General features: G+C 51.8%; 5 protein-coding genes across 5 annotated transcripts; 2 read left to right on the forward strand and 3 right to left on the reverse strand.

Moving 5' to 3' along the window:
* Positions 1-67: 67 nt before the first annotated feature.
* On the forward strand, positions 68-12,375 carry nrps14 (PKS-NRPS hybrid synthetase psoA; the record flags this gene model as incomplete). Its single annotated transcript, XM_043293603.1, has 6 exons — positions 68-1,031; positions 1,096-1,233; positions 1,298-6,680; positions 6,738-7,095; positions 7,149-7,613; positions 7,660-12,375. 6 exons carry the CDS (start codon positions 68-70, stop codon positions 12,373-12,375), a joined length of 12,024 nt encoding a protein of 4,007 aa, XP_043149538.1.
* Positions 12,376-12,633: 258 nt separating this feature from the next.
* Positions 12,634-13,500, reverse strand: psoC (methyltransferase psoC; the record flags this gene model as incomplete). Its single annotated transcript, XM_043293604.1, has 2 exons — positions 12,634-13,280; positions 13,332-13,500. The coding sequence occupies 2 exons, from the start codon at positions 13,498-13,500 to the stop codon at positions 12,634-12,636; spliced, it is 816 nt and encodes a 271-aa protein (XP_043149539.1).
* A 593-nt stretch (positions 13,501-14,093) lies between these two features.
* psoD (cytochrome P450 monooxygenase psoD) lies at positions 14,094-15,769 on the forward strand (the record flags this gene model as incomplete). The annotated part of the gene is made up of 3 exons (XM_043293605.1): positions 14,094-14,469; positions 14,536-15,340; positions 15,385-15,769. The coding sequence occupies 3 exons, from the start codon at positions 14,094-14,096 to the stop codon at positions 15,767-15,769; spliced, it is 1,566 nt and encodes a 521-aa protein (XP_043149540.1).
* Positions 15,770-15,863: 94 nt separating this feature from the next.
* Aud_008741 (alpha/beta hydrolase) lies at positions 15,864-17,073 on the reverse strand (the record flags this gene model as incomplete). Its single annotated transcript, XM_043293606.1, has 2 exons — positions 15,864-16,657; positions 16,710-17,073. The coding sequence occupies 2 exons, from the start codon at positions 17,071-17,073 to the stop codon at positions 15,864-15,866; spliced, it is 1,158 nt and encodes a 385-aa protein (XP_043149541.1).
* A 1,051-nt stretch (positions 17,074-18,124) lies between these two features.
* Aud_008742 (uncharacterized protein) lies at positions 18,125-20,386 on the reverse strand (the record flags this gene model as incomplete). The annotated part of the gene is made up of 1 exon (XM_043293607.1): positions 18,125-20,386. The coding sequence occupies one exon, from the start codon at positions 20,384-20,386 to the stop codon at positions 18,125-18,127; it is 2,262 nt and encodes a 753-aa protein (XP_043149542.1).
* Positions 20,387-20,664: the final 278 nt, after the last annotated feature.

The raw sequence follows: 20,664 nt of genomic DNA on the forward strand, positions 1-20,664 counted from the left end.
CTTACATACCCATCCTGGCACACATTTCGCCAACCCTACAATACTATTGCACTCCATCTTAGGCGCAATGGTCTATACACATTCACCAAAAGAGCCTATTGCCATCATTGGCACCGGGTGTCGCTTCCCCGGTGATTCGACGTCTCCTTCGAAGTTGTGGGATTTGCTCTACTCACCGCGGGATCTCACGAGAGAAGTGCCCGCCGAGTCACGGTTCAACCCCAAGGGTTTTTACAATGTCGACGGTGAACATCATGGAGCTAGCAACGCAAGCAATGCGTACTTCATTGAGGAAGATCCGCGGTATTTCGATGCGGGATTCTTCAGTATTGCACCGCGCGAAGCCGAATCGATCGATCCACAACAAAGGCTCCTGCTTGAGACAGTGTACGAAGCCATGGAAAATGCAGGACTTACCCTGAACGGAATGCGAGGCAGCTCGACTTCAGCCTACATGGGGGCCATGTCGGCCGACTACACAGATACCCAGCTGAGAGATATCGAGAACGTCTCCAAGTACATGATTACCGGAACCTCCCGCGCCCTGTTGTCGAATCGTCTATCCTACTTTTTTGACTGGAAAGGTCCCTCGATCAGTGTTGACACGGCGTGCTCATCCAGTCTGGCAGCCGTGCATCTTGGTGTTCAGGCCTTGCGCGCTGGCGAGTGTAAAATCTCCTGCGTGGGCGGCTCCAATATAATTCTCAACGCGGATTGCTACCTTGCTGCCACAAGTCTTCATTTGCTCTCACCTACTGGTCGGTCTCAGATGTGGGATCAAGCGGCGGACGGATACGCCCGAGGTGAGGGCGTCTGTGTCTTCCTCATGAAGACCTTGTCTCAGGCGTTGCGAGACGGAGACCGAATCGATGCCCTCCTCCGAGAGACTTGTGTCAACTCGGATGGCCGAACACAGGGAATCGCCCTACCTAGTGCTGAAGCTCAGGTCTCGTTGATGAGGACCGCGTATAAAAACGCTGGACTTGACCTGTCGAAGGCAGAAGATCGCCCACAATACATTGAAGCGCACGGTCAGTCACCGATACGAAGGATTTCTCGTATTGCTTTGGAGCTAATCATCTTTGCATTTGGCAGGAACTGGTACGCAAGCTGGAGATCCTAGAGAAGCATACGCCATTGCCACCACGTTCTTCCCGCCTGAAGAAGACCACAGCCATAGACCAAAACTCGTCGTTGGGTCGGTCAAGACCGTCATTGGTCACACCGAAGGATGTAAGTAGCGCCGTAATACATGTATGCTAGAAGAATTCTGGAGAACTGACGACACATAACACAGGTGCTGGCATCGCAGGAATTCTGAAGGCTGTCCTGGCCATGCGGCACAAGACCATCCCCCCCAACCAACATTTCCACAACCTCAACCCTAGTGTAAAGCCTTCTTTCAAACACCTTTCAATAGCTACTTCACCCGAGGCTTGGCCTGTAGTTCCTCCTGACACACCGCTACGGGCAAGTGTTAACGGGTTTGGCTCTGGAGGCACGAATTGCCACGCCATTGTGGAGAGCTACGTGCCCGAAATTCATGACAATGGCCCTTGGGGAGAGCCAAAAGAGCTGAGAGAGCTCCCCAACGGCATCGTCACACCCGAGACGGACTTTTCTCCTATCCCCCTATTATTCTCAGCCAGCTCAGGAACAGCCCTCCGTGCCATGCTAGAGAGGTATGAAGAGTACCTGGAGAAGACCGAGGTGTCTCTTCTGCGCCTGGCTATGACACTCAACTCCCATCGTTCCACTTTGCCGGTCAGGATCTCCATCCCTGGGACCTCCAGAGCCGGCGTTCTCGAAGCAATCCGGACGCAACTTGTGAAAGTCGGTTCAAGTCCTGGCGCAGAGATAGGCACCCGATCTTCCGTTCCGGAGTTTGATCAGGTGAGACGACCCAAGATTTTGGGTGTGTTTACTGGTCAAGGAGCTCAATGGGCAGGCATGGGCCAAGCCCTGATGGAGAAGAGTGCGCTATTCAGACAAGTCATTGAGATGATGGAAGAGGCAATGGCGCAACTCCCCGATGGACCAGAGTGGTCCCTGAAGGAGGAGATCATGAAGCCCCCTAAAACATCGCGGCTGGGCGAAGCTGAGATTTCTCTACCCGTCTGTGCCGCACTTCAAGTTGGCCTGGTCAAGGTACTCTGGAGTGCAGGAATAACCTTCAGCATGGTCGTCGGTCACTCTGGTGGTGAGATTGGTTCTGCCTATGCCGCGGGCAAAATCAGCGAGGTTGATGCCATCAAGATTGCTTACTACCGCGGGGTGTACACGAAACTCGCCATCGGCAAAGATGGAAAGAGGGGCGGTATGGTTGCTGTTGGATTTGGCTACGAAGACGGCCTTAACTTTTGCGCGATGGAGCAATTCGCCGATCGGCTCACTGTTGCTGCCAGCAACTCGCCCAAGAGCGTCACACTTTCCGGAGATCTTGATGCTGTTCATGAGGCCAAAGAATTACTGGACGCTGAAGGCGTCTTCAATCGTGTTCTCCGGCTCGACACGGCCTACCATTCGCCGCACATGTATCCTTGCGCGGCGCCTTATCTGGCTGCCATCGAGCGCTGCGGACTTGTGGCTGGCAAATCCAATGGAACTGCCTGGGCATCCAGCGTGTACGAGGATAACCGAATGATCACTCCGGCCCAGGATAAAGATATGGAAGCGGCCTATTGGAAAGACAACCTGATCGGGAGAGTGTTGTTCTCGCAAGCTGTTGAGCGTGCGCTGGACGAGGGTAATGGCGACTTTGACCTCGCTCTCGAAGTTGGACCCCATCCTTCTCTCAAAGGACCGACTCTCGAGACAATCAGACACAAGCTTGGCTCAGAGATTCCTTACTCTGGCGTCCTGGACCGCAAGTCAGACGACATAACGGCCTTGAGTGCCGCTCTTGGGTTCTCATGGCTGACATTGGGGTCTGGGGTTGTCGACTTTGCAGGGTACGCGTCTGCATTAGACCCGAGCAATGCTTCTATCCTAGAGGCACCTGCTCTGCCTGACCTGCCGACATATCCATGGGATCATAAGAAGGTCTTGTATCGCGAGTCACGTCTTAACAAGAATGTCCGCAACAGGGTTGATCCGCCTCACCCGCTCCTTGGTAGCAGAACCCCTGATGATACGGATTATGAGCCCAGATGGCGAAACTTCTTTATCATGGACGAGTTACCCTGGTTGCGAGACCATTGCGTCCAAGGCCAGATTATTGTCCCGGCGGCTACCTACTGCGTTATGGCTCTGGAGGCTGCCAAGGTCCTTTGCCGGGGCAAGAACGTACACAGTATTGAACTGTCCAATGTGGCCATATTACGCCCTATCGTCCTAGACGAGGCATCCGATGGCACAGAGACCTTGTTTTCTGTGCGCAGCGATCTTGATTCTAACAAGAACGAGAACGAAATTCATGCACAATTCAGTCTCAGCGCTGGCGCCATGGACGACAGGCATTTGAGAACAGCTGCCACCGGCCAGATTCGAATCACCCTTGCCTCGGAATCGCCCATCTTGTTCCCCGATCGACGTCTAGAGTCAGAGTTGGATCTGCTGCCGACCAGTGTGGACCGATTCTATGCGTCCATGGACGAGATCGGCCTGAGCTATAGCGGACCCTTCAGGGCCATGACGTCTATGCAGAGACGTTTGAACTTTGCATCTGCTACCGTGGCTGTAGATAGAGACCTGTCTGGGACGATTCCTGTTCATCCCACTTGGCTTGACGCCTGTTTCCAGACCTTCCTCGCAGCTTTCGCTGCCCCACGCGACGGTTCACTATGGACAGCTTTCATGCCCACTACGATCGGTCGGATGGTCTTCTCCCCGTCGAGCACTTCCCAAGTACCTGGCGCTTCGGTAACTGTGGACGCGCATATTATCGATTTCACGCCTGGTTATGAGGTAGCACTGCCGACACTGACTGGTGATATGAGAATATTCAGCTCCGAGGCCAATCAACTACAAGTCAAGATTGAAGATTTTGTCATGAGCTCATTCCTCCCTGCATCGGAGAGCGATGACAGGAGGTTTTACCTCAAGAATGTGTGGGGACAGGAGATGCTTTCTGGAGCTCTCTGTGCATCATCCGAACACGGCATCGCCGCCACAGAAAGCGAGTCAAAGGTTATTGATACCTGCGAAAAGGCTGTCCACTACTACCTGTCAAAGCTTAAGGCCGCCGGTCACCTCAACCAGTGGGCTGACAAGAGTCCCGGGCTACGTTCTTTGATCGGTGAGATGGAAGCTCGTGTGACTAGCATACCGACGCAATCTGATATGGTCTCAATGCTGGAAGAAGTCGGAGAGCACATCGACCTTGTCCTTGTGCGCACTATCGGCGAGGGTCTCCTCAACTCCCCAAGTGAGGGCCTTGGCCCAATTACCTCTTCATCGATGGGTGCTCTTATTTCTCGTTGGCATGATGAGGGCTTAGGTTTCTCACAACTCCAGAGGCATTTCGTGAGCGCAGCTAAACAGATATCTCATCAGCACGCCAATTTGAGAGTTCTTCAAGTCGGTCCATCTTCACTAGGGCTAATCCGTTCGATCTGCCATGAACTGGGTTGCGGCTTGGAGAGATATTCCGTAGTCGATGATTCAGAGCACAACATCGAGGAGATGAAGGCCGCTCTTGCTGCAGACCAGCTACGAGTGGATTTTACACAAGCCAGTGTCGAGAATGGCATCGAGGAGGTCGATCATCTGACCAGCGCCGGCCTTTTTGACCTGGTCATTGTTCACAAGGCCTTTACCAAGCAAGTCGCCGCTTTGAAGACTATCCGAAGTCTGTTGCGTCCTGGAGGCTTCATGCTCATGATGGCTGCCACTGGCACCCAGCTCCGCTTCCCCTTCATGTTGCTGTCAGCACTCCCTTCTCTTGAAGAAGACGGTCTGGCAGAGGCGAGATTCATCAACCCTACGCGCGAGGAGACTCACGAGCTTCTTCGACAGATTGGATTCTCTGGAATTGACTCAATTGCTCTCGACAATGTTCCTGACAAGCATACATTCTCTGTCGTGGTCTCCCAGGCGCTCGATGATCACATCACCTTCTTACGGAGCCCATTGACATCTCCCTCGCCTGCTCCCCTTAGCGGAAACCTTCTCATACTAGGCGGTTTCTCGCCAGATGTTGCGAAGCTTGCTACGTGTATACAATCAAAGCTGTCGGATGTTTGGCAGGGAGACATCATCAACGTGCGAACTCTGGCCGAGCTGAGTGACGAGGCCAGCAGCGTTGAGGCTGTTCTGAGTCTGACTGATCTTGATCGTCCAGTCTTGGACGATATCAGGCCTCCGACCTTTAAGGGTCTACAGAGACTCTTCTCAACGGCCAAAACGGTCCACTGGATTACTCACCAAGCGAGAGCTGACAATCCTTACCACAATGCTACCATTGGCATTGGTCGCTCATTTCAGTCCGAGAACCCACAGAAGCTACTCCAGTTTCTTGATTTGGACACGCTGGATGCAACCGAGTCAGTAATTGCACAGAGTTTCCTCAGACTCATCGGCGGCGTTAACATGAGGAATGGTAATGCCGCGGACACGACTCATCTCTGGACGATTGAGCCAGAGGTCTCCTTCGAGAAAGGCAAATACCTCGTTCCAAGACTCTTCCCAGATACGAAGCGCAACGACCGTCTAAATGCTCTCAGGCGCAAGGTGGAGACCCAAGCTGCTGTTGAAACGCATCCTATTGCCCTCACCAGACATATGCAGAGTGACGGCCAAGTTGCATATACAGCTGATGCAGTCCATCGCCACAGAGATCTCGCAGAGGATACAACTGATCCAGTTACTATTCAAGTGGAACTCTGCTCTATAGATCCTATCGTTTCCACAATTGACAACGGGGATCTTTTCTGCTGCATTGGACGCACATTAGAAGGGGCTCGAGTTTTGGGTCTGTCACCATCCAATGCCTCGGTAGTAAAAGTGCCACGCGCATGGACGATACAAGTGGACAAGGATAAGCTACAGGATGATGGTGCCTTGCTTATCGAGCTGCTGAACGAGATGAAGTCTCTTGTCATCGCCAGGTCTATCCCCCCCGGATGCGCTACCCTCATTTACGAACCTGGTGCACATCTTGCTGCTTCCTTGCGGAGGCCAGGCCGACCAGTTATTTCGTCCGTAACCTTCAAAGCCAGCTCAACAGGGTCAATTACAGACAGCGAAATTTTCATCGAGCCGCATGCTTCTACGAAGGAGATACAAGCGAAACTACCACAAAAAACTAGGATGCTCATCCACATGGGACGCGGAACCGAGACACGCAAGTTCTCGGCTCTCAGACAAGCTCTCCCGCCCCACGCTACCGTTGTTGCTTTCAACGACCTTGGCGGTCATGAAATAAAACCCCAGGAATTGCTTGCAGAGGCCTTGTCCATTTTACAGGGTGACTCGCCATCGGAGAAGATTTCATTCAACCCCAGTAGTGTGGTCAAAACCTCAGCGTTGGTCGCTGGGGGGTTCAAGGAACATGCCAATGCTTCTGTCGTTGACTGGACAGGCGCTCAGAGCATTACCCTTAGCCAGAGACCAGTGGACACTCATAACCTATTCTCTCCCAACAAGACATATCTCCTTGTTGGACTTACCGGGCAAATTGGTCAGTCCATGTGTCGCTGGATGGTTCAATGCGGAGCTCGCCACATCGTCGTCACAAGTCGGTACGTTATCTGTTGGTGTCGATTGGTGTATATAACTTTACTAACGATGAGCTGCAGAAACCCCGAGCAGCAAGGACAGCTTTGGAAGGAGGAATTACTCAGACAAGGAGTAAATATTGTCATTGAAGCAGCTGACGTTACTAAAAAGCATCACCTCAAGGAGCTCCGCAGTCGTATTGTCAGCTCTATGCCTCCAATTGGTGGCATTGCTAATGGCGCCATGCTGTTGGACGACAGATTGTTCATCGACATGCCTTTTGAGAGTTTCCAAACTGCCATGAAGCCCAAAGTACAAGGTTCCATCTACCTCGAGGAGGTTTTCTCTGGCGATGATCTTGACTTTTTCCTATTCTTCTCGTCCATTTCGGTCATGACGGGTCAGCGAACGCAGGCTAACTATGTTGCTGCCAACAACGTAAGTCTACAATTCTTTTTGACTCATGTTCCTAGGTGGCTGATTATTCTTAGTTCATGGTCGCTATGGCTGAACGACGAAGGGCCCGTGGTCTCCCTGCTTCTGTCATCGATATTGGCATGGTTGTTGGTATCGGTGTTATTCAGAGATCCCAAAATGACAAAGGTGTCAGCACGATGGAGAACTCGATCCGACAGATGGATTACATGCCTGTATCTGAGACTGATCTGCATCATCTCCTCGCTGAGGCCATACTCGTCGGTCAGAGTGATGAGTCGCCGGAGCTAATCACAGGGTTGGAGACATACAAACCCGTCACAGGAGAGGCTCCCTTCTGGCACAATAATTTGCGATTTTCTCATCTCATCACTGACCCTGATGCTGCTCAAGCAGGTGCAGACTCTCTTGGTAGCGCTCAGAAATCTTTGAAGGAGATGCTGCTCAGCTCGGGTGGACCAGAGGAAGCGAGAAAGGTTATGGAGAATGCTCTTTTGGAATACCTAGCATCCTCACTTAAGGTAAGTACTCCCCCATTCAAGCTTTCGTGTTGCTGACAACACGCAGCTGTCACGCGAGACAATTTACACCGACGTGCCCATAATTGACCTCGGTATCGATTCCCTCGTCGCCGTTCAGATTCGGAACTGGACCTGGGCCGAAGCCGGATACGACCTTCCAGTACTGAAGATCCTGGGCGGGTCGTCGGTCGCGCAGATTTGCGACGAGGTAGTCTCATCTCTGTCTTTTGACAAGACTTCCATCGCGGCCGCCAAGATCGAAAGTCAAGCAGCACCAGCCCAGAAGGTTCGCCCTTGGGATAAGCCGCCAACGGATACCAAGCCAACGGACGACGTGGTAGCCGCGCCCAGGTCAGATATGGTCACAAATGGCCACAACGGTTTGCCAAACGGGACACAAAAGCATCCTTTAAATGTTGCCGTGAGGCCCAAGCCTCTCCGAAGGGCTCATGCTCGTGGTAGTGCCGCAAAGAAAAACCCTCGCCCAACTCCGATCAGCATACAGCCGTTGTCGTTGGGTCAATCTCGGCTCTACTTCCTATCTCAATACATGGACGATGACACCGTCCTGAACTGCACCATATCCTACACCCTCTCCGGGAAGCTGGACGTGTCCAAGTTTGAGCAGTCTATCAAGAATGTGGCTCGACGTCATGAGGCTTTGCGCACTTCCTTTTACACAGACGAGAAGCAAGGAAAACCTATGCAGGGAGTCCTCGACAAGTCACCTTTCCAACTCAACGTTGTTCGCGGTGTCAGCGACTCGTCCGATATCGAAGACGAATTCGATTTGATTCGCTATCGTCACTACGATCTCGAGCAAGCAGACACCTTTGCAGCCACCATCTTGTCACACAGTCCGGATTCTCACACTCTGATCTTCGGATACCACCATATCATCATGGATGGGTTCAGCTGGCAGATATTCCAGAAGGACATGGCCATGTTCTACAACAACTCGGGCTCAGTGGAGTCGGCCAAATATTTGCCTGCTCAATACTCCGAGTTTACAGCCAAGCAACAACAAGACCTGTCCGATGGAGCGTACGCCGAAAGACTCCGCTTCTTTCAGGACCAATTCCGAGAGACTGTCGAGCCTTTGCCTCTTTTCCCTTTTGCCAAAGTTGGCACACGTAAGGCTGTGAAGCAGTACGCTGTTCAAGAAGTTGTCACTCACCTCGATGCCAATGTGGTGAGCGCGATCAAGAAGGCGAGCCAGATTTCTCGCACCACGTCTTTCCATTTCTACCTCTCTGTTTTCCAGGTTCTGCTGCACAGACTCCTAGACACAGACAAGATGTGCATTGGTGTGGTAGACGCCAACCGGTCCGACCAGAAGTTTGTGGACTCTATCGGATTCTTCCTGGAAACCATCCCCTTGTTGTTCGAGGTCGATAGCCAGCAACGGTTCGTGGAACTGCTGAAGGAAACACGCAGCAAGGCATATGCTGCTTTGGCACAGACTGGTGTTCCTACCGAGGAGATTCTGAAAGCATGCGGTGTCGCATCGTCTACAACAGAAACGCCACTCTTCCAAGTATGCTTCAATTACCGCATGGGGGCTGGGCGCACCGCTCCGCTACAGGGGGTGGAGATGAAATTCTTGGACTATGTTGACGCTCAGAATCCGTTTGACCTCGTTGCAACTGTGGATGAGCTAGACGACGGAACTGCCATGATTACCCTGTATCTACAAGATTACTTGTACGACCAAGAGGGTGCTCAACTGCTTGCCAGCATATACACAGACATGCTTGAAGAATTGGCAAAGAACACAGACCGTCTAGTTGGCTCCGTGTCGATTTCCAATGCGGCCTTGGAGGACGAGGCCATCAAACTCGGCACCGGGCCGATCTTGGACCTTGCAGCTCCTTCTGCTGGCACTCTGTCAAAGATTTTCAACACATGGGTAGACAAAGACCCCCACGCTCTGGCCGTCAAAGACACTACCGGCAAGACAAAGACATACCTGCAGCTCTCAGATAGGTCTAATGCTATTGCCGCGTCGCTACTAAACGCCGGCGCGACGCCTGCTATTCCCATCGGTGTCCTGCTTGAGCCCGGTGTAGACACGATCGCCACGATCCTCGCCATTCTCCGCATCGGAGCCGCCTACGTACCGCTCGATACCAGGAGCTCAGATGCGCTGCTTGCTGATATCCTGCAAGAATCCAAACCGGGAATTGTGGTCCATCACGCCGCAACCGCCCAACGCAGCAAGAAGCTGCTCGGAAGCTCCTCCAAAACCAAGGTGGTCACTCTGAATGCCGTCCCTCAGAAGACCATCAGAAAGATCCAAGACGTTTCAGCCACAGAGGGCCTTGCAATGATTCTTTACACTAGTGGTTCCACAGGTAGGCCAAAAGGGATCCCACTAACTAATGCCAACATCCGAACCCCTATCCTCGGTGTCTCGGAGAGGGTGCCACTTGGGCGAGAGGTGGTTCTCCAACAGAGTGGACAAGGGTTCGATGCTGCGGTCTACCAGATTTTCATCGCGCTTGCCAACGGCGGCACCTTGATCATGGCTGACAATAGAGATGATCCTGCAACACTCGCCACTCTGATGGCTCATGAATCCGTTACTTGCACCACCCACATTGTATCTGAGATGCAAGCTCTGTTGAAGTATGGGTACGATCAGCTTCGCAATTGCTCTTCATGGCGCATTGCAATGGTTGCCGGCGAGGAATTCACAGTCCACCTGTTGGACCAGTTCCGCGCGCTCAGCCGACCGGATTTGAAGGTTATCAACGCATATGGCCCGACTGAAGCGTCTATCTGCTCGTCCTTGGGCGAAGTGTCCTTGGAATCAACCGACTCAACCGAAACTAGCGTCCCGATCGGAAAGGCTATTGCCAACTACGGGACGTATATCGTGGATCAAGATTGCAAACCTGTTCCTCTTGGCTGGCATGGTGAGGTCGCGATTGCTGGGCCTGGTGTTTCCAGTGGTTATCTAAACCGCCCTGAGCTGACCCAAGACAAATTCAAGACATCGGAATCTCTGGGACACGGGTTCGGATCAAGTCCTATTTATCTTACCGGAGATAAAGGTCGAATGCTTTCAGACGGCTCCATCGTGCTCTCCGGTCGCGTGGATGGAGACGATCAGGTCAAGATTAGAGGTCATCGAGTGCAGCTCGGCGAGGTCGCCAGAGCTCTTGTCCAAGCATCTCGAGGCGTCTTTGCGGATGCTGCTGTTCTGCTGAAGGGAGGCGATACGCCAAAGCAGCAGCTCGTTGCCTACGTCGTCTTCTCCCGAACTAGCAATATTCAGGACAAGCAGACATATCTCCGTCAGCTCAACCAGGAACTCCCAGTTGCAGCATACATGCGCCCCGCAATCATCATCCCGCTGGACACTCTCCCGGTGACAGACCGCGGCAAGCTTGACACTAAGAAGCTGGCGTCGTTGCCTCTACCCAACATTTCGGTTGAAGACGGCGCAGATGAGCAACTTACACCAACCGAGGCGCGATTGCGAGACGTTTGGAAGAATGTCTTGGGTGACATAGCATCATCCATTCCAATCCTTCGTAGCTCCGACTTCTTTTCCGTTGGGGGTAACTCGCTGCTTCTGCTGACTCTGAAGGCTGAGATCTCTCAAACCTTCGGGGTTGAACTTCCGGTGTCCGAACTCTTCCAGGCCAGTACACTTGAGCTTCTCGCCGCGAGACTCGACGGTACTTCTTTGTTGGCACAGATCAACTGGGACGAGGAGACAGCCCTGGACGAGACGACATTCACACCACCCCCGGCTACTAACGGAGTCAACGGACATGGACCATCGAATGGTCATTCGAACGGAATATCTGTCCTTCTTACTGGCGCCACAGGCTTTTTGGGAGGCCACATTCTGCGCCAACTAATCGAACTGCCCAGTGTCGCGCACGTTCACTGCGTGGCCATTCGTCCCAGCAAGGACGACGTACCCCGACAATTGAGCGTGGAATCCCCCAAGATCATCCGTCACTCTGGTGATCTTGCACTCCCCAACATGGGCATGAGCGAGTCCGAGTTTTTGGATCTATTCAGGAGCATCGATGTCATCGTTCACAACGGAGCCGAAGTCTCACACATGAAGAACTATCGCAGTCTCCGAGCTGCCAACTTCTTGTCGACCATAGAGCTGGCACGTGTGGCTGTGAGCCATGGGATTCCGGTTCATTACATTTCCACTGGAGGCGTAGCGCGTCTGAGCGGCGCTGATGAGCAGCCCGAGGCATCGCTGGCCGCGTTTCACCCTCCCATGGACGGATCGGACGGATACGTGGCGTCCAAATGGGCCAGCGAGGTTTTCCTTGAAAAGCTTCACAGACGCTTCCAAGGGCATGTATGGATCCACCGGCCGAGCAGCATCACCGGCGACGATGTTCCCGACAATGATATTTCCCATAGTCTGCTCAAGTTCTCGAGGGAGCTAGGGGCTCTACCAGATCTCACCGGGACTGGGTTTTTCGACTTTATCAGCGTTGAAGCTGTTTCAAAGAACATTGCTGCCTGCGTTGTCAAAAGCAACGAAAAGAGTAGTGGCGATCTGGTGTATCTTCACCAGAGTGGTGAACGAGTTATCCCTGTTGGAGACTTGCAAAAGTATGTCGAGGAATTGGAAGGGAAGCCATTGCAGGTGTTGCCCCTGAAGGAGTGGGTGGATTTGTCGATTCGTAAGGGCTTGGACGAGGTTTTGGGGTCCTACATGTTGGCCTCCAAGGGAGTGATTCGGGTACCTCTGTTGCAAAGGGGTCATCCTATCCTGTAAACGCTTAAATGCTGTAGGGTTATTTATAGTTATAGAATCTAGTCCCAATATCTTTGATCCTCAACATCTTTGAACGTCCAACTCCTGTCCATAACCCCTCATACACGAGACGTAAATCTTTGCACAAGGGCACTAAACTTGATATTAAAGGACGGGCATGTCATATAATAGATTGCTATCACATAATGGCTCAGAGTGTTTCATATTCATTCTTTTCATTGGACAAGGACACTATCTGAGAGATAATACTGGCAAGTCTCAAGCCTTCTGGCCATAGGCAATAATCATCTCAACTTGACCCCCTTCGGTCTCCAGCTCTTCCTTAACCCGCCCCGGAAGCGTGTCAAACTGCTCGCTGGTAAACGAAGATGGCACGGTCCTGGCCACGCTAGTCAACGGCACAATGGGTCCAGTGACCCCATGAATACTATGCTGGTGCAACTCTGGCTTTGCCTTCTTGCCCAGCTTGACGATAACGCGCTTCTCCTGTACATTCTTCAAGCCGGCTTCTTCCAGCATGGACTTATTGTTGTTGGCAAAGTCACCGACACCGATGCCAGTAAACATCTCTGAGGCCATTTTGGCAAAGTCCGTCATCGCAGGGCCATTAGGTGGAGGACTGAAGGCATTCATTTCCATGAGCTGAACCCAACCGCCAGGCTTCAACAGAGTAGTGAGGTTCTTAATCACAGGGGCCGGTCCCTCAGGAGCAGAGCCCGCCAGACTGCCTCGGATGTGGACCAGGTCGAAAAAGCCCAAGTACTGCTGCGGCCATGGGTCCTTGAAGGAATGGGCGAAATAGGTAATGCCATCTGGCTGCTCTGGGAATAGCTCGCCTTCAACGTCGCTACCATAGTAGTCATGCTGGGCGGATTGCTTGCTCCGTACATTGCGAAGCCAGGTGCCTTTTCAACAGTGTTAACGCCATTGGAGAGCTTTTAGGGTTCATAGCTTACCATCAGCGGTACCAGAGTCTAGGATCTTCTTGCCCGGCTCGTTCATATCAAGGGGGGCCACCACCAGTTTGCCCTCCAAGGCATCCTCGTAAGTGGCATCTAGCGCTCTCAGGCGTAGCAGCTCGGGCTGGTGCCCGAGGTTCTTGGTCATTTCCATAAAATTATCCATTTTGATCTTATCTCTTGTGATACTGCTTTGTTGTGTAATGATCAATACAAGATGATGCAAGGCGGACAAGACTAGTTAAACTACACTTTAATCTCGATAGGGCCGATCCTGTACATGAACTAGCAACTTCTGTTGAATTGTTTCTACTTTTTTTTCCTTCTTCCCAGTGGCACATTTAGGCCTGTTACGTTATTCTGTACCGAAATGCGAACAGGGTGCATATCTGTATCGCCTGGCCGAACGGCGTCATTGCCGTATATGGATAACGTGCCGAATCGGATTCTTACGCCGAATAGGCATTTCCGGAGGCTAGGGATCCACGAGTGCAGCGGGATATGGAGGATTGCTTTGTGCTCGTGTGGGGCATGCCAAGGGAATTCGTTGCATTCAGTTACCCATTGCATGTTGATGTGCGAGGCATGGCGATGACCAGCCTGGTTATCCAGCATCTCGTAAACCTTGTCCGTTCGACGATCAAAGCACGAAGAGCGACTTGTGGCATCTTATCAAGTCATTACAGTAACAAACAAACGTGATGATGATTTCCTTGTACCACTTGGCGTGGTTAGCCTTGGTGGCCTTCATTTTGCAGTATGTTGCTGGGATCTGGTCAGACCGTCAACGTAGACAGGGCGCCAAGGTACCACCCGGGCCAAAAGGTACAGATCAAGTCAATCCAGGTTCAATCACTCGCTAATGAGACAAAAGGATGGCCATTTCTCGGAAGCGCGCCAGCCCTGGCTGCCGTTGACATTAATGGGATTATCGGCATCTTTAAGAAGTGGGCAGAGCAATATGGCTCCATCACTCAGTTCAGCGCCATGGGTGACAAGCAAGTAATTCTTACCGAAGAAAAGGACGCAAGAGAGCTGTTTGTCAGGCGGGGAGTCAAGTATTCCGATCGGGGAGCCCCCCATGCCGTGGAATACATTTCGATGAAACAGAATCCTGGTTTCAGGCCGAAAGACGGTGAGCAGCTTGCCCCAGTCACGACGACAGCAGGACTGGATAATGAGTAAGTACTGACAGTTACAGATGGATGGCGTCGCCAGAGAAGCATGATACAGAGCGCTATCAACATCACCTCCATCAACAAGTACCAGAGTCTTATGGACGATGAAGCAACATTCACGGTAAACGCATTGCTGCAGTCACCGGACTCGTTTCATGGAGAGTTCTTGCGTTACTCCTACTCGGTCTTGACGAGCTCGTTGCTCGGCTTCTCAGTTCGCAGTCCATCCGACCCTTTTATCCACCATAATGAAACGTTCACGGCGGAACTCATGAACTCGTTCCGTCCTGACTGCTTCCCGAGCAATGTGTTCCCGTTGCTCAGGAAGCTGCCTATGTGGCTTCTACCAAGCTTGAGAACTATGGAAAGGCTCCGGAAGGAGTATGTGGGCGAGATGTGGGCTTTCAGACGCAAGATTGAGAAGCTCGTCAAGGATGGCTCAGCGACAGAGTGCATCTATAAACACTTTCTTCTAAACCGAGACCAGTATAGCGTCACTGAAGAAGAGTCCGTTCACACTTTTCAGGCCATGATCGACGGTGGAACTCGATCTCCCCACAACAATCTACTAACCTTCATATTCCTCATGATGGAGTTTCCCGAGTGGCAGAAGAAGCTCCAAGACGAGGTCGACAAGGTCGTGGGCAAGGATCGAATGCCGAGCTATACGGACATTCCGAACCTGCCCACTGTGAGAGCTATCGTGAAAGAGACCGTCAGATACAGAAGTATAGTCGCAGAAATGGGTATTGGCCATTGCCTGCAAACGGACGATATTTATGAGGGCTACTTTTTTGAGAAGGGCACTGTATTCAATGCGATATTCGCGTAAGTTATTGAATGCCTGAGATAACAGTTATTAACCCTATCAGGTCTATCCTTATGGACAAAGATATCTATCCAGACGGCAAACTTTTCAATCCTGCCCGCTGGCTTGAGCCTGGTTACCCTACCTACAAGGAACCCCTGACCACGTATCCTAATTGTCAAGGCTTTCCAGCATTTGGATATGGTAGGCGAGCATGCCCAGGCGTGGACTTTGCAGAGAGGACCCTGGTCATAATGTTTGCAAAGCTGGGGTGGACGCTGAATATCAAATGGCCGATTGATAAGAACGGTAAGGAACTACGGGAGAAATTACAGTATGAACCAGTGCCAGCTCCGAGACCTTTGAAGTTTGGTTGCAAGCTTGAGGCTCGAGATGCAGATCGAACCAAGATAGTCGAGGAGGCAGCGAAGCATTTGAGTCTACAGTGATATGAATTACTTCGATATTGGATAGACACACGAAATTGATGTTACGACTAACCTGTCTGTGAAAGTCTTGTTCTATATCTATCATCATACTCCGTCATGGTCTATTCCAGAACCCAACGGCTATTGAAATCAGCTCTCTTGCTCTCGAGAGGGCAATCTCATGCCCTCCACTCAAGACGTGGGTCTCGACGGCTTCTGTCCCAAGTATCTCCGCCGCGTCCGACGCACATTCATCTCCCACAACAATGACGTCCTTCTCCGCCACTATAAGGCAAACCTTTCCACCTGGTAAGCCCGGTAGAGCATCTGTCACCCGTCTTCTGGCAAGCTCGTCGGCCAGGACTCTCCACGTCCGGTCATGTCGTCTATAGACTAGAGCACTGCGGAGTGTACTCAGGTAGGACCGCACAAAGCCAGCATTGGCTCCTAGCTGCCACCGGATCACATCTCCGACGGTAACTTGGGGTCGATCCTGTGCAATAGGCACATCATCAAAAGCCAAATCGTCCTCGTCCTCCTTTTCCCCAGGAACATCAGCACATGCTGCGCCGTTCCTGGGCTCTAAACTCTCCCGAAAAAGTCTGAGGCGTAGCCACTCGGGTATAATCCTAGCAGAGGAGTATAGAACTTTGTCTAATGGCTTCATGTGCGACGTGCGGATGAGGCCTCCAGGACAAACCAGAGTTACGGAGCAGAGCATAGTCGCATGGTAGGCGGCGAAAGCCACGGCGATCGAGCCACCGAGGGAAAAGCCAATGATGTGAAAGGCAGAAGTGCCAGTCCAGGATAGCGGGGAGGAAGAGAGAACCAGCAGGATTTGGGTGGTGTAGAGTCTCGCATCAAAGACGAGGTCATTCGGCGCATCGGAGTAGCCCCGACCAAACAGATCTACAAGTGGATATCAGTCACAGTCAAAGGGTCAAGAACAGATACAACTTACCAAACATCATAACCCTGTAGCCTTTGCGAACCAACTCTTTAGCCATATCACCCAACGCTATACAGGGTGTACCCAGGCCGTGCACCAGCAAGACTTTTTCACCATCCTCAGGGCCCCATTCGAACACATGGATTGTTCCATACACAGTTTTAAACTGCCGGCCTCCCGGGAAGGCATCGATGGGGTACACTGCTTTAGGGAATGTTTGTCCTCCTGGCACCGCCGGTCCAGTTCTCGCAGGAGTAAAGGTACGTTCTTCTGGCGTGTGTTGGATGTCCTCGAGGGACGCACGGATCTGTCTGTACAAGAAGACAGATAATGGTGCTGAAAGGACAGTTATGAGGAGTGCGAACTTGAAGTCCATGATCAACAATAAAAAACCGGCACACATGTAACTTTTGACATTAAACCTGTGCGGTCTCGTATCATTCTATATATAAGCAACAGAAAGGCTCCTCTTCTTAGGGCGGCGATGTCGGAGAAAGGCTGATCTTGATGCAGCTTAGCCCTTAGCTTGTCCTGCAATGGTCGGTCCTAGCATTTGATTGCCCGAAGCGGTAGCGCCGAGGGGTCCGAAGTCGTCTGTAATCACGAATTCCATAGCGGTTGATCATCCATTCCTTGTCTTTCGTCAATCAGTCGTGCTGAAGAGTCGAAGAGGGCAATTCTGTCAACTGTTTTAGGAAGCAAAAGGGTCACAGGGCCCAGCATTCCCTCCATGTCCATACTATATGATATCATATATCCTAGTATTCGTGGAGATACTGCTGCCCCTGCGTGGTATTACAATAAAGAGTTGTCCTAGCCATTCATTGCAAGGGCCGAACCTAAAGAGAATGGTTTAGTCTGGATATTTGGTGCAAGGACAACCCTAGTGAACGATGTGTTCAAATAGAGTAGTGTGAACAATTGATCAACCATATTTTGGACCATAAGATCTCAGTAAGAAAGGTGAGCAGAAATATGCACTGCCTCCCAACCATTGTCAGCATGACATTTAACCATCTTTCTCCATGATTAGGAGTTTAGTAAGGAGAAGAGCCCCATTTAAGGAAGAGTCTAATGATGTTCGGCACCGTATGGGTACCACGGGATGCCCTGTTCAATAAATGCATGCTAATCTACATTTTATATCGGATTCGAGCTCCAAAAGACTGCATAACTGCCATTGGGCCTAGGTACCATCGCTGTCTCAGTAGTTGGAGGAGTATTTGGCCAACTGACTACTTGGCGGCGGGTCTTCTATATTAATTTCCCCTTTTATGAGATCGGTCTCATTAGTTGATTATAGACCGTCCATTGACTAACAAGCGTGTAAAGCTTAAACGCAACTACGCCAGCCTGTTGGACATATCCCACACAAGTATCTATACGTACAGTTATATTCCCAGATAAAAGCACTTCCTCCGCAATGACTACCCTTCTATCGGATCATCATTAATTCTCGATTGCATCGTCCTGCGCTCGGCCGGCGTCAAACGCTCGTCACTCGCCTTAAAAGCTTCATACCGACGATGTCTCTGCAACGGCCGCCCATCCCCGAGCCCCAAAGTGCCCATCGGAAGGACCTCATCGCCATCCGGAATAGACACATCCCTCACAACACCTGAGATTTCATCCAATACCGGAATCTGATCCGGTGTCCGGGCCACCCGCAAAGGGAGCAGTTTATCGCCAATCGCGGCCCCGAAGCGCAGCATCGTGAAAGAGTCTAACCGTTCCGTCCACCGTGGATAACAATCCGCGTACAATGAGAGTCCCACCAACGGGATGATGTATAGGGCCATCATTACCGAGCCGACAATTATCCCTGCGAGAGAGATGGTGGGAATGTCCATCTCGGCTCCGAGATCCTGGTGTATCCACCACTGGCCAGGTGCGGACTCGAGCATTTGCTTGTTGGATAGGAAGGCTGCTGCTGTAAAGACCATCGGAAATCGGTCCTCACCTTTGAGGAAGTAGCCAAGCCATAGCCGGATGAGGCTGTCGGCATTGCTGCCCTCGTAGCGAAACCCCACGGGAGCATTTAGGCAGTTTTGTCGGGGAAAGGGGCCGTAGGACTCAGGCAGGATCAGGTTGAGAAGTGGAGGGACGTCGAGACAGATATCGCCTGCGAAGTTCGCTGTGGTGAAGCTGGCATTGATAGCCGTGAGTTTTGCAGCGAATGTATCTGGAAAAGAACCTGGACCAAACATTGCGAGTGCCGTCGTGAGAAGAGGGCCTTTGTTGACTGTTGAGATGGGGTCCCAGGACGCTGCGTCGAGGGTGTCGCTGGTGGTAATGTTGTCGCGACGGATCCGGTCGGTGCTCATATGAGTGTCATAGGTCTGGTAGTGACAGTCTGCACCGCAGAGGCTAACGGGATCTTTCTCCAGTAGTGGGCCGGGCTGGCCTTGATTGATGTAGTTTGGCAACTCGAAGTATCCGGCGGTGGTGTTGACTGTGATTCGGTACAGCTTGCCGCCGATCGGCGTGTCGCGGGAGTATCCCTGTGTGCTGGTGAAATTCAAATAGAGGGTTTCAGAAAAGTCCTGACGATCTCGCGTCTTCTGCCATGGTGATTTAGTCACGTTCGCAGGCATGCAGGCCGTGACCCCCCAGCTCTCAGGCCGTGCGTATACTGCGTACTTGGAATAATACTTGGAGTAAAAAGACCCAGGGACACTGTCGCAGTTCGACGGAAATTCGCTGGCAGTGATACTCTCGTACGTGGCAGTGGAGTTCACGCGAGGCGCAAACTGTCGCAGTACGCCCGTGCTGAATCCAGACGGAAGCTGAGCGTAGAACGAGTCGTTCAAGGATAGAATGTAATTCAGGGTAGGTAATTGAATCCCAGACGTGTTTTGCCACAAAAACGGCTGGACGGTGATGAAGCTCGCATCACTGAGAGCTCTGCGAGCCGTCAAGACGTCATTGCCTACGCGCGAGGCAGCTGTGTCACTGTATCTAAGAAAGGGAAGATCGGCTATGGTAGCCACCCTGTCCATGGACTCGGGGACACGGATAGTCTTTGTTTCGAGGAAGATTGACTGGATGGGATATGTCAAGCCGGCAATCAGATGAAGGACGATGGCAAGAACCAAGAATGTACTGCTATGCTTCTTCCATCCTCCAGAGACAAGGGCCTTGAACAGGGTGATATCCAACCATCGACGGTCCGCCAGGTTCGTGACCTGGCGCATTCGCAGGCTGTTGGCCGTCTTTTGATTCTGCACATAGATGACGGCTGCACTCGCGCATACGGCTGAAAGCCATGGTAGAGTGACGACGGTGATAAGGGTCCTGATCACCAGGGCAGAGCGATAAATTCGTTCATTCGGCACGTACTCCAATGATTTTGGATAGTAATAATTTTTTTCTAGAAGTGCCCCCCACGACTTGGCGCTCATGGGACGAAAGGAAAGGTAGACAATCGCAGCCCACGCATAGATTGCCAGCGCTGCATACAGAAGCGTGGGTATCAAGACAGTTGGCGAGCGATGAATCGTTGCGCTGTATCCTCGTCCAGGAATCTGGGTTGCTGGAGGTGCACGCGAATATGCTGGCGGCTCCCCGTCGAGAGATGTGGCAGAGTCCCGGGAGAGCTCATTCTCGGAATACTCGGGTGCTTGGTGGCTGGGGCTAGATACTGTGCTCAGAGAGAGTCGCCGAAGAGCAACGGCGCTATTAACTTCCATGGTGACGATGACCGCCCTCTCGCATGTTTGTAAGGAGGAAAGTGAGGGAAATGGGAGCGAAGATCATGGAGGAAGATTAGCCTTGTCCGTCTCGTTGTGGGACAGATTCAGCCTTCAGGGGAACTTAGGAAATCAGCCTTGTTTGACACATCCTAGAGACCTTGGCATGACTCGTTTAGAAGGCATTTGACCCTTATTCGTGGAGAAGATAGGCCAAGGTGGCTAACAGAAGCTAACCAAGGCGCTTGTTGGGGAGAGACATGTAGTCAGCGACTAGT

This window comes from Aspergillus udagawae, assembly GCF_001078395.1.
Source record: "Aspergillus udagawae IFM 46973 DNA, scaffold_7, whole genome shotgun sequence".
Lineage (NCBI taxonomy): Eukaryota > Fungi > Ascomycota > Eurotiomycetes > Eurotiales > Aspergillaceae > Aspergillus > Aspergillus udagawae.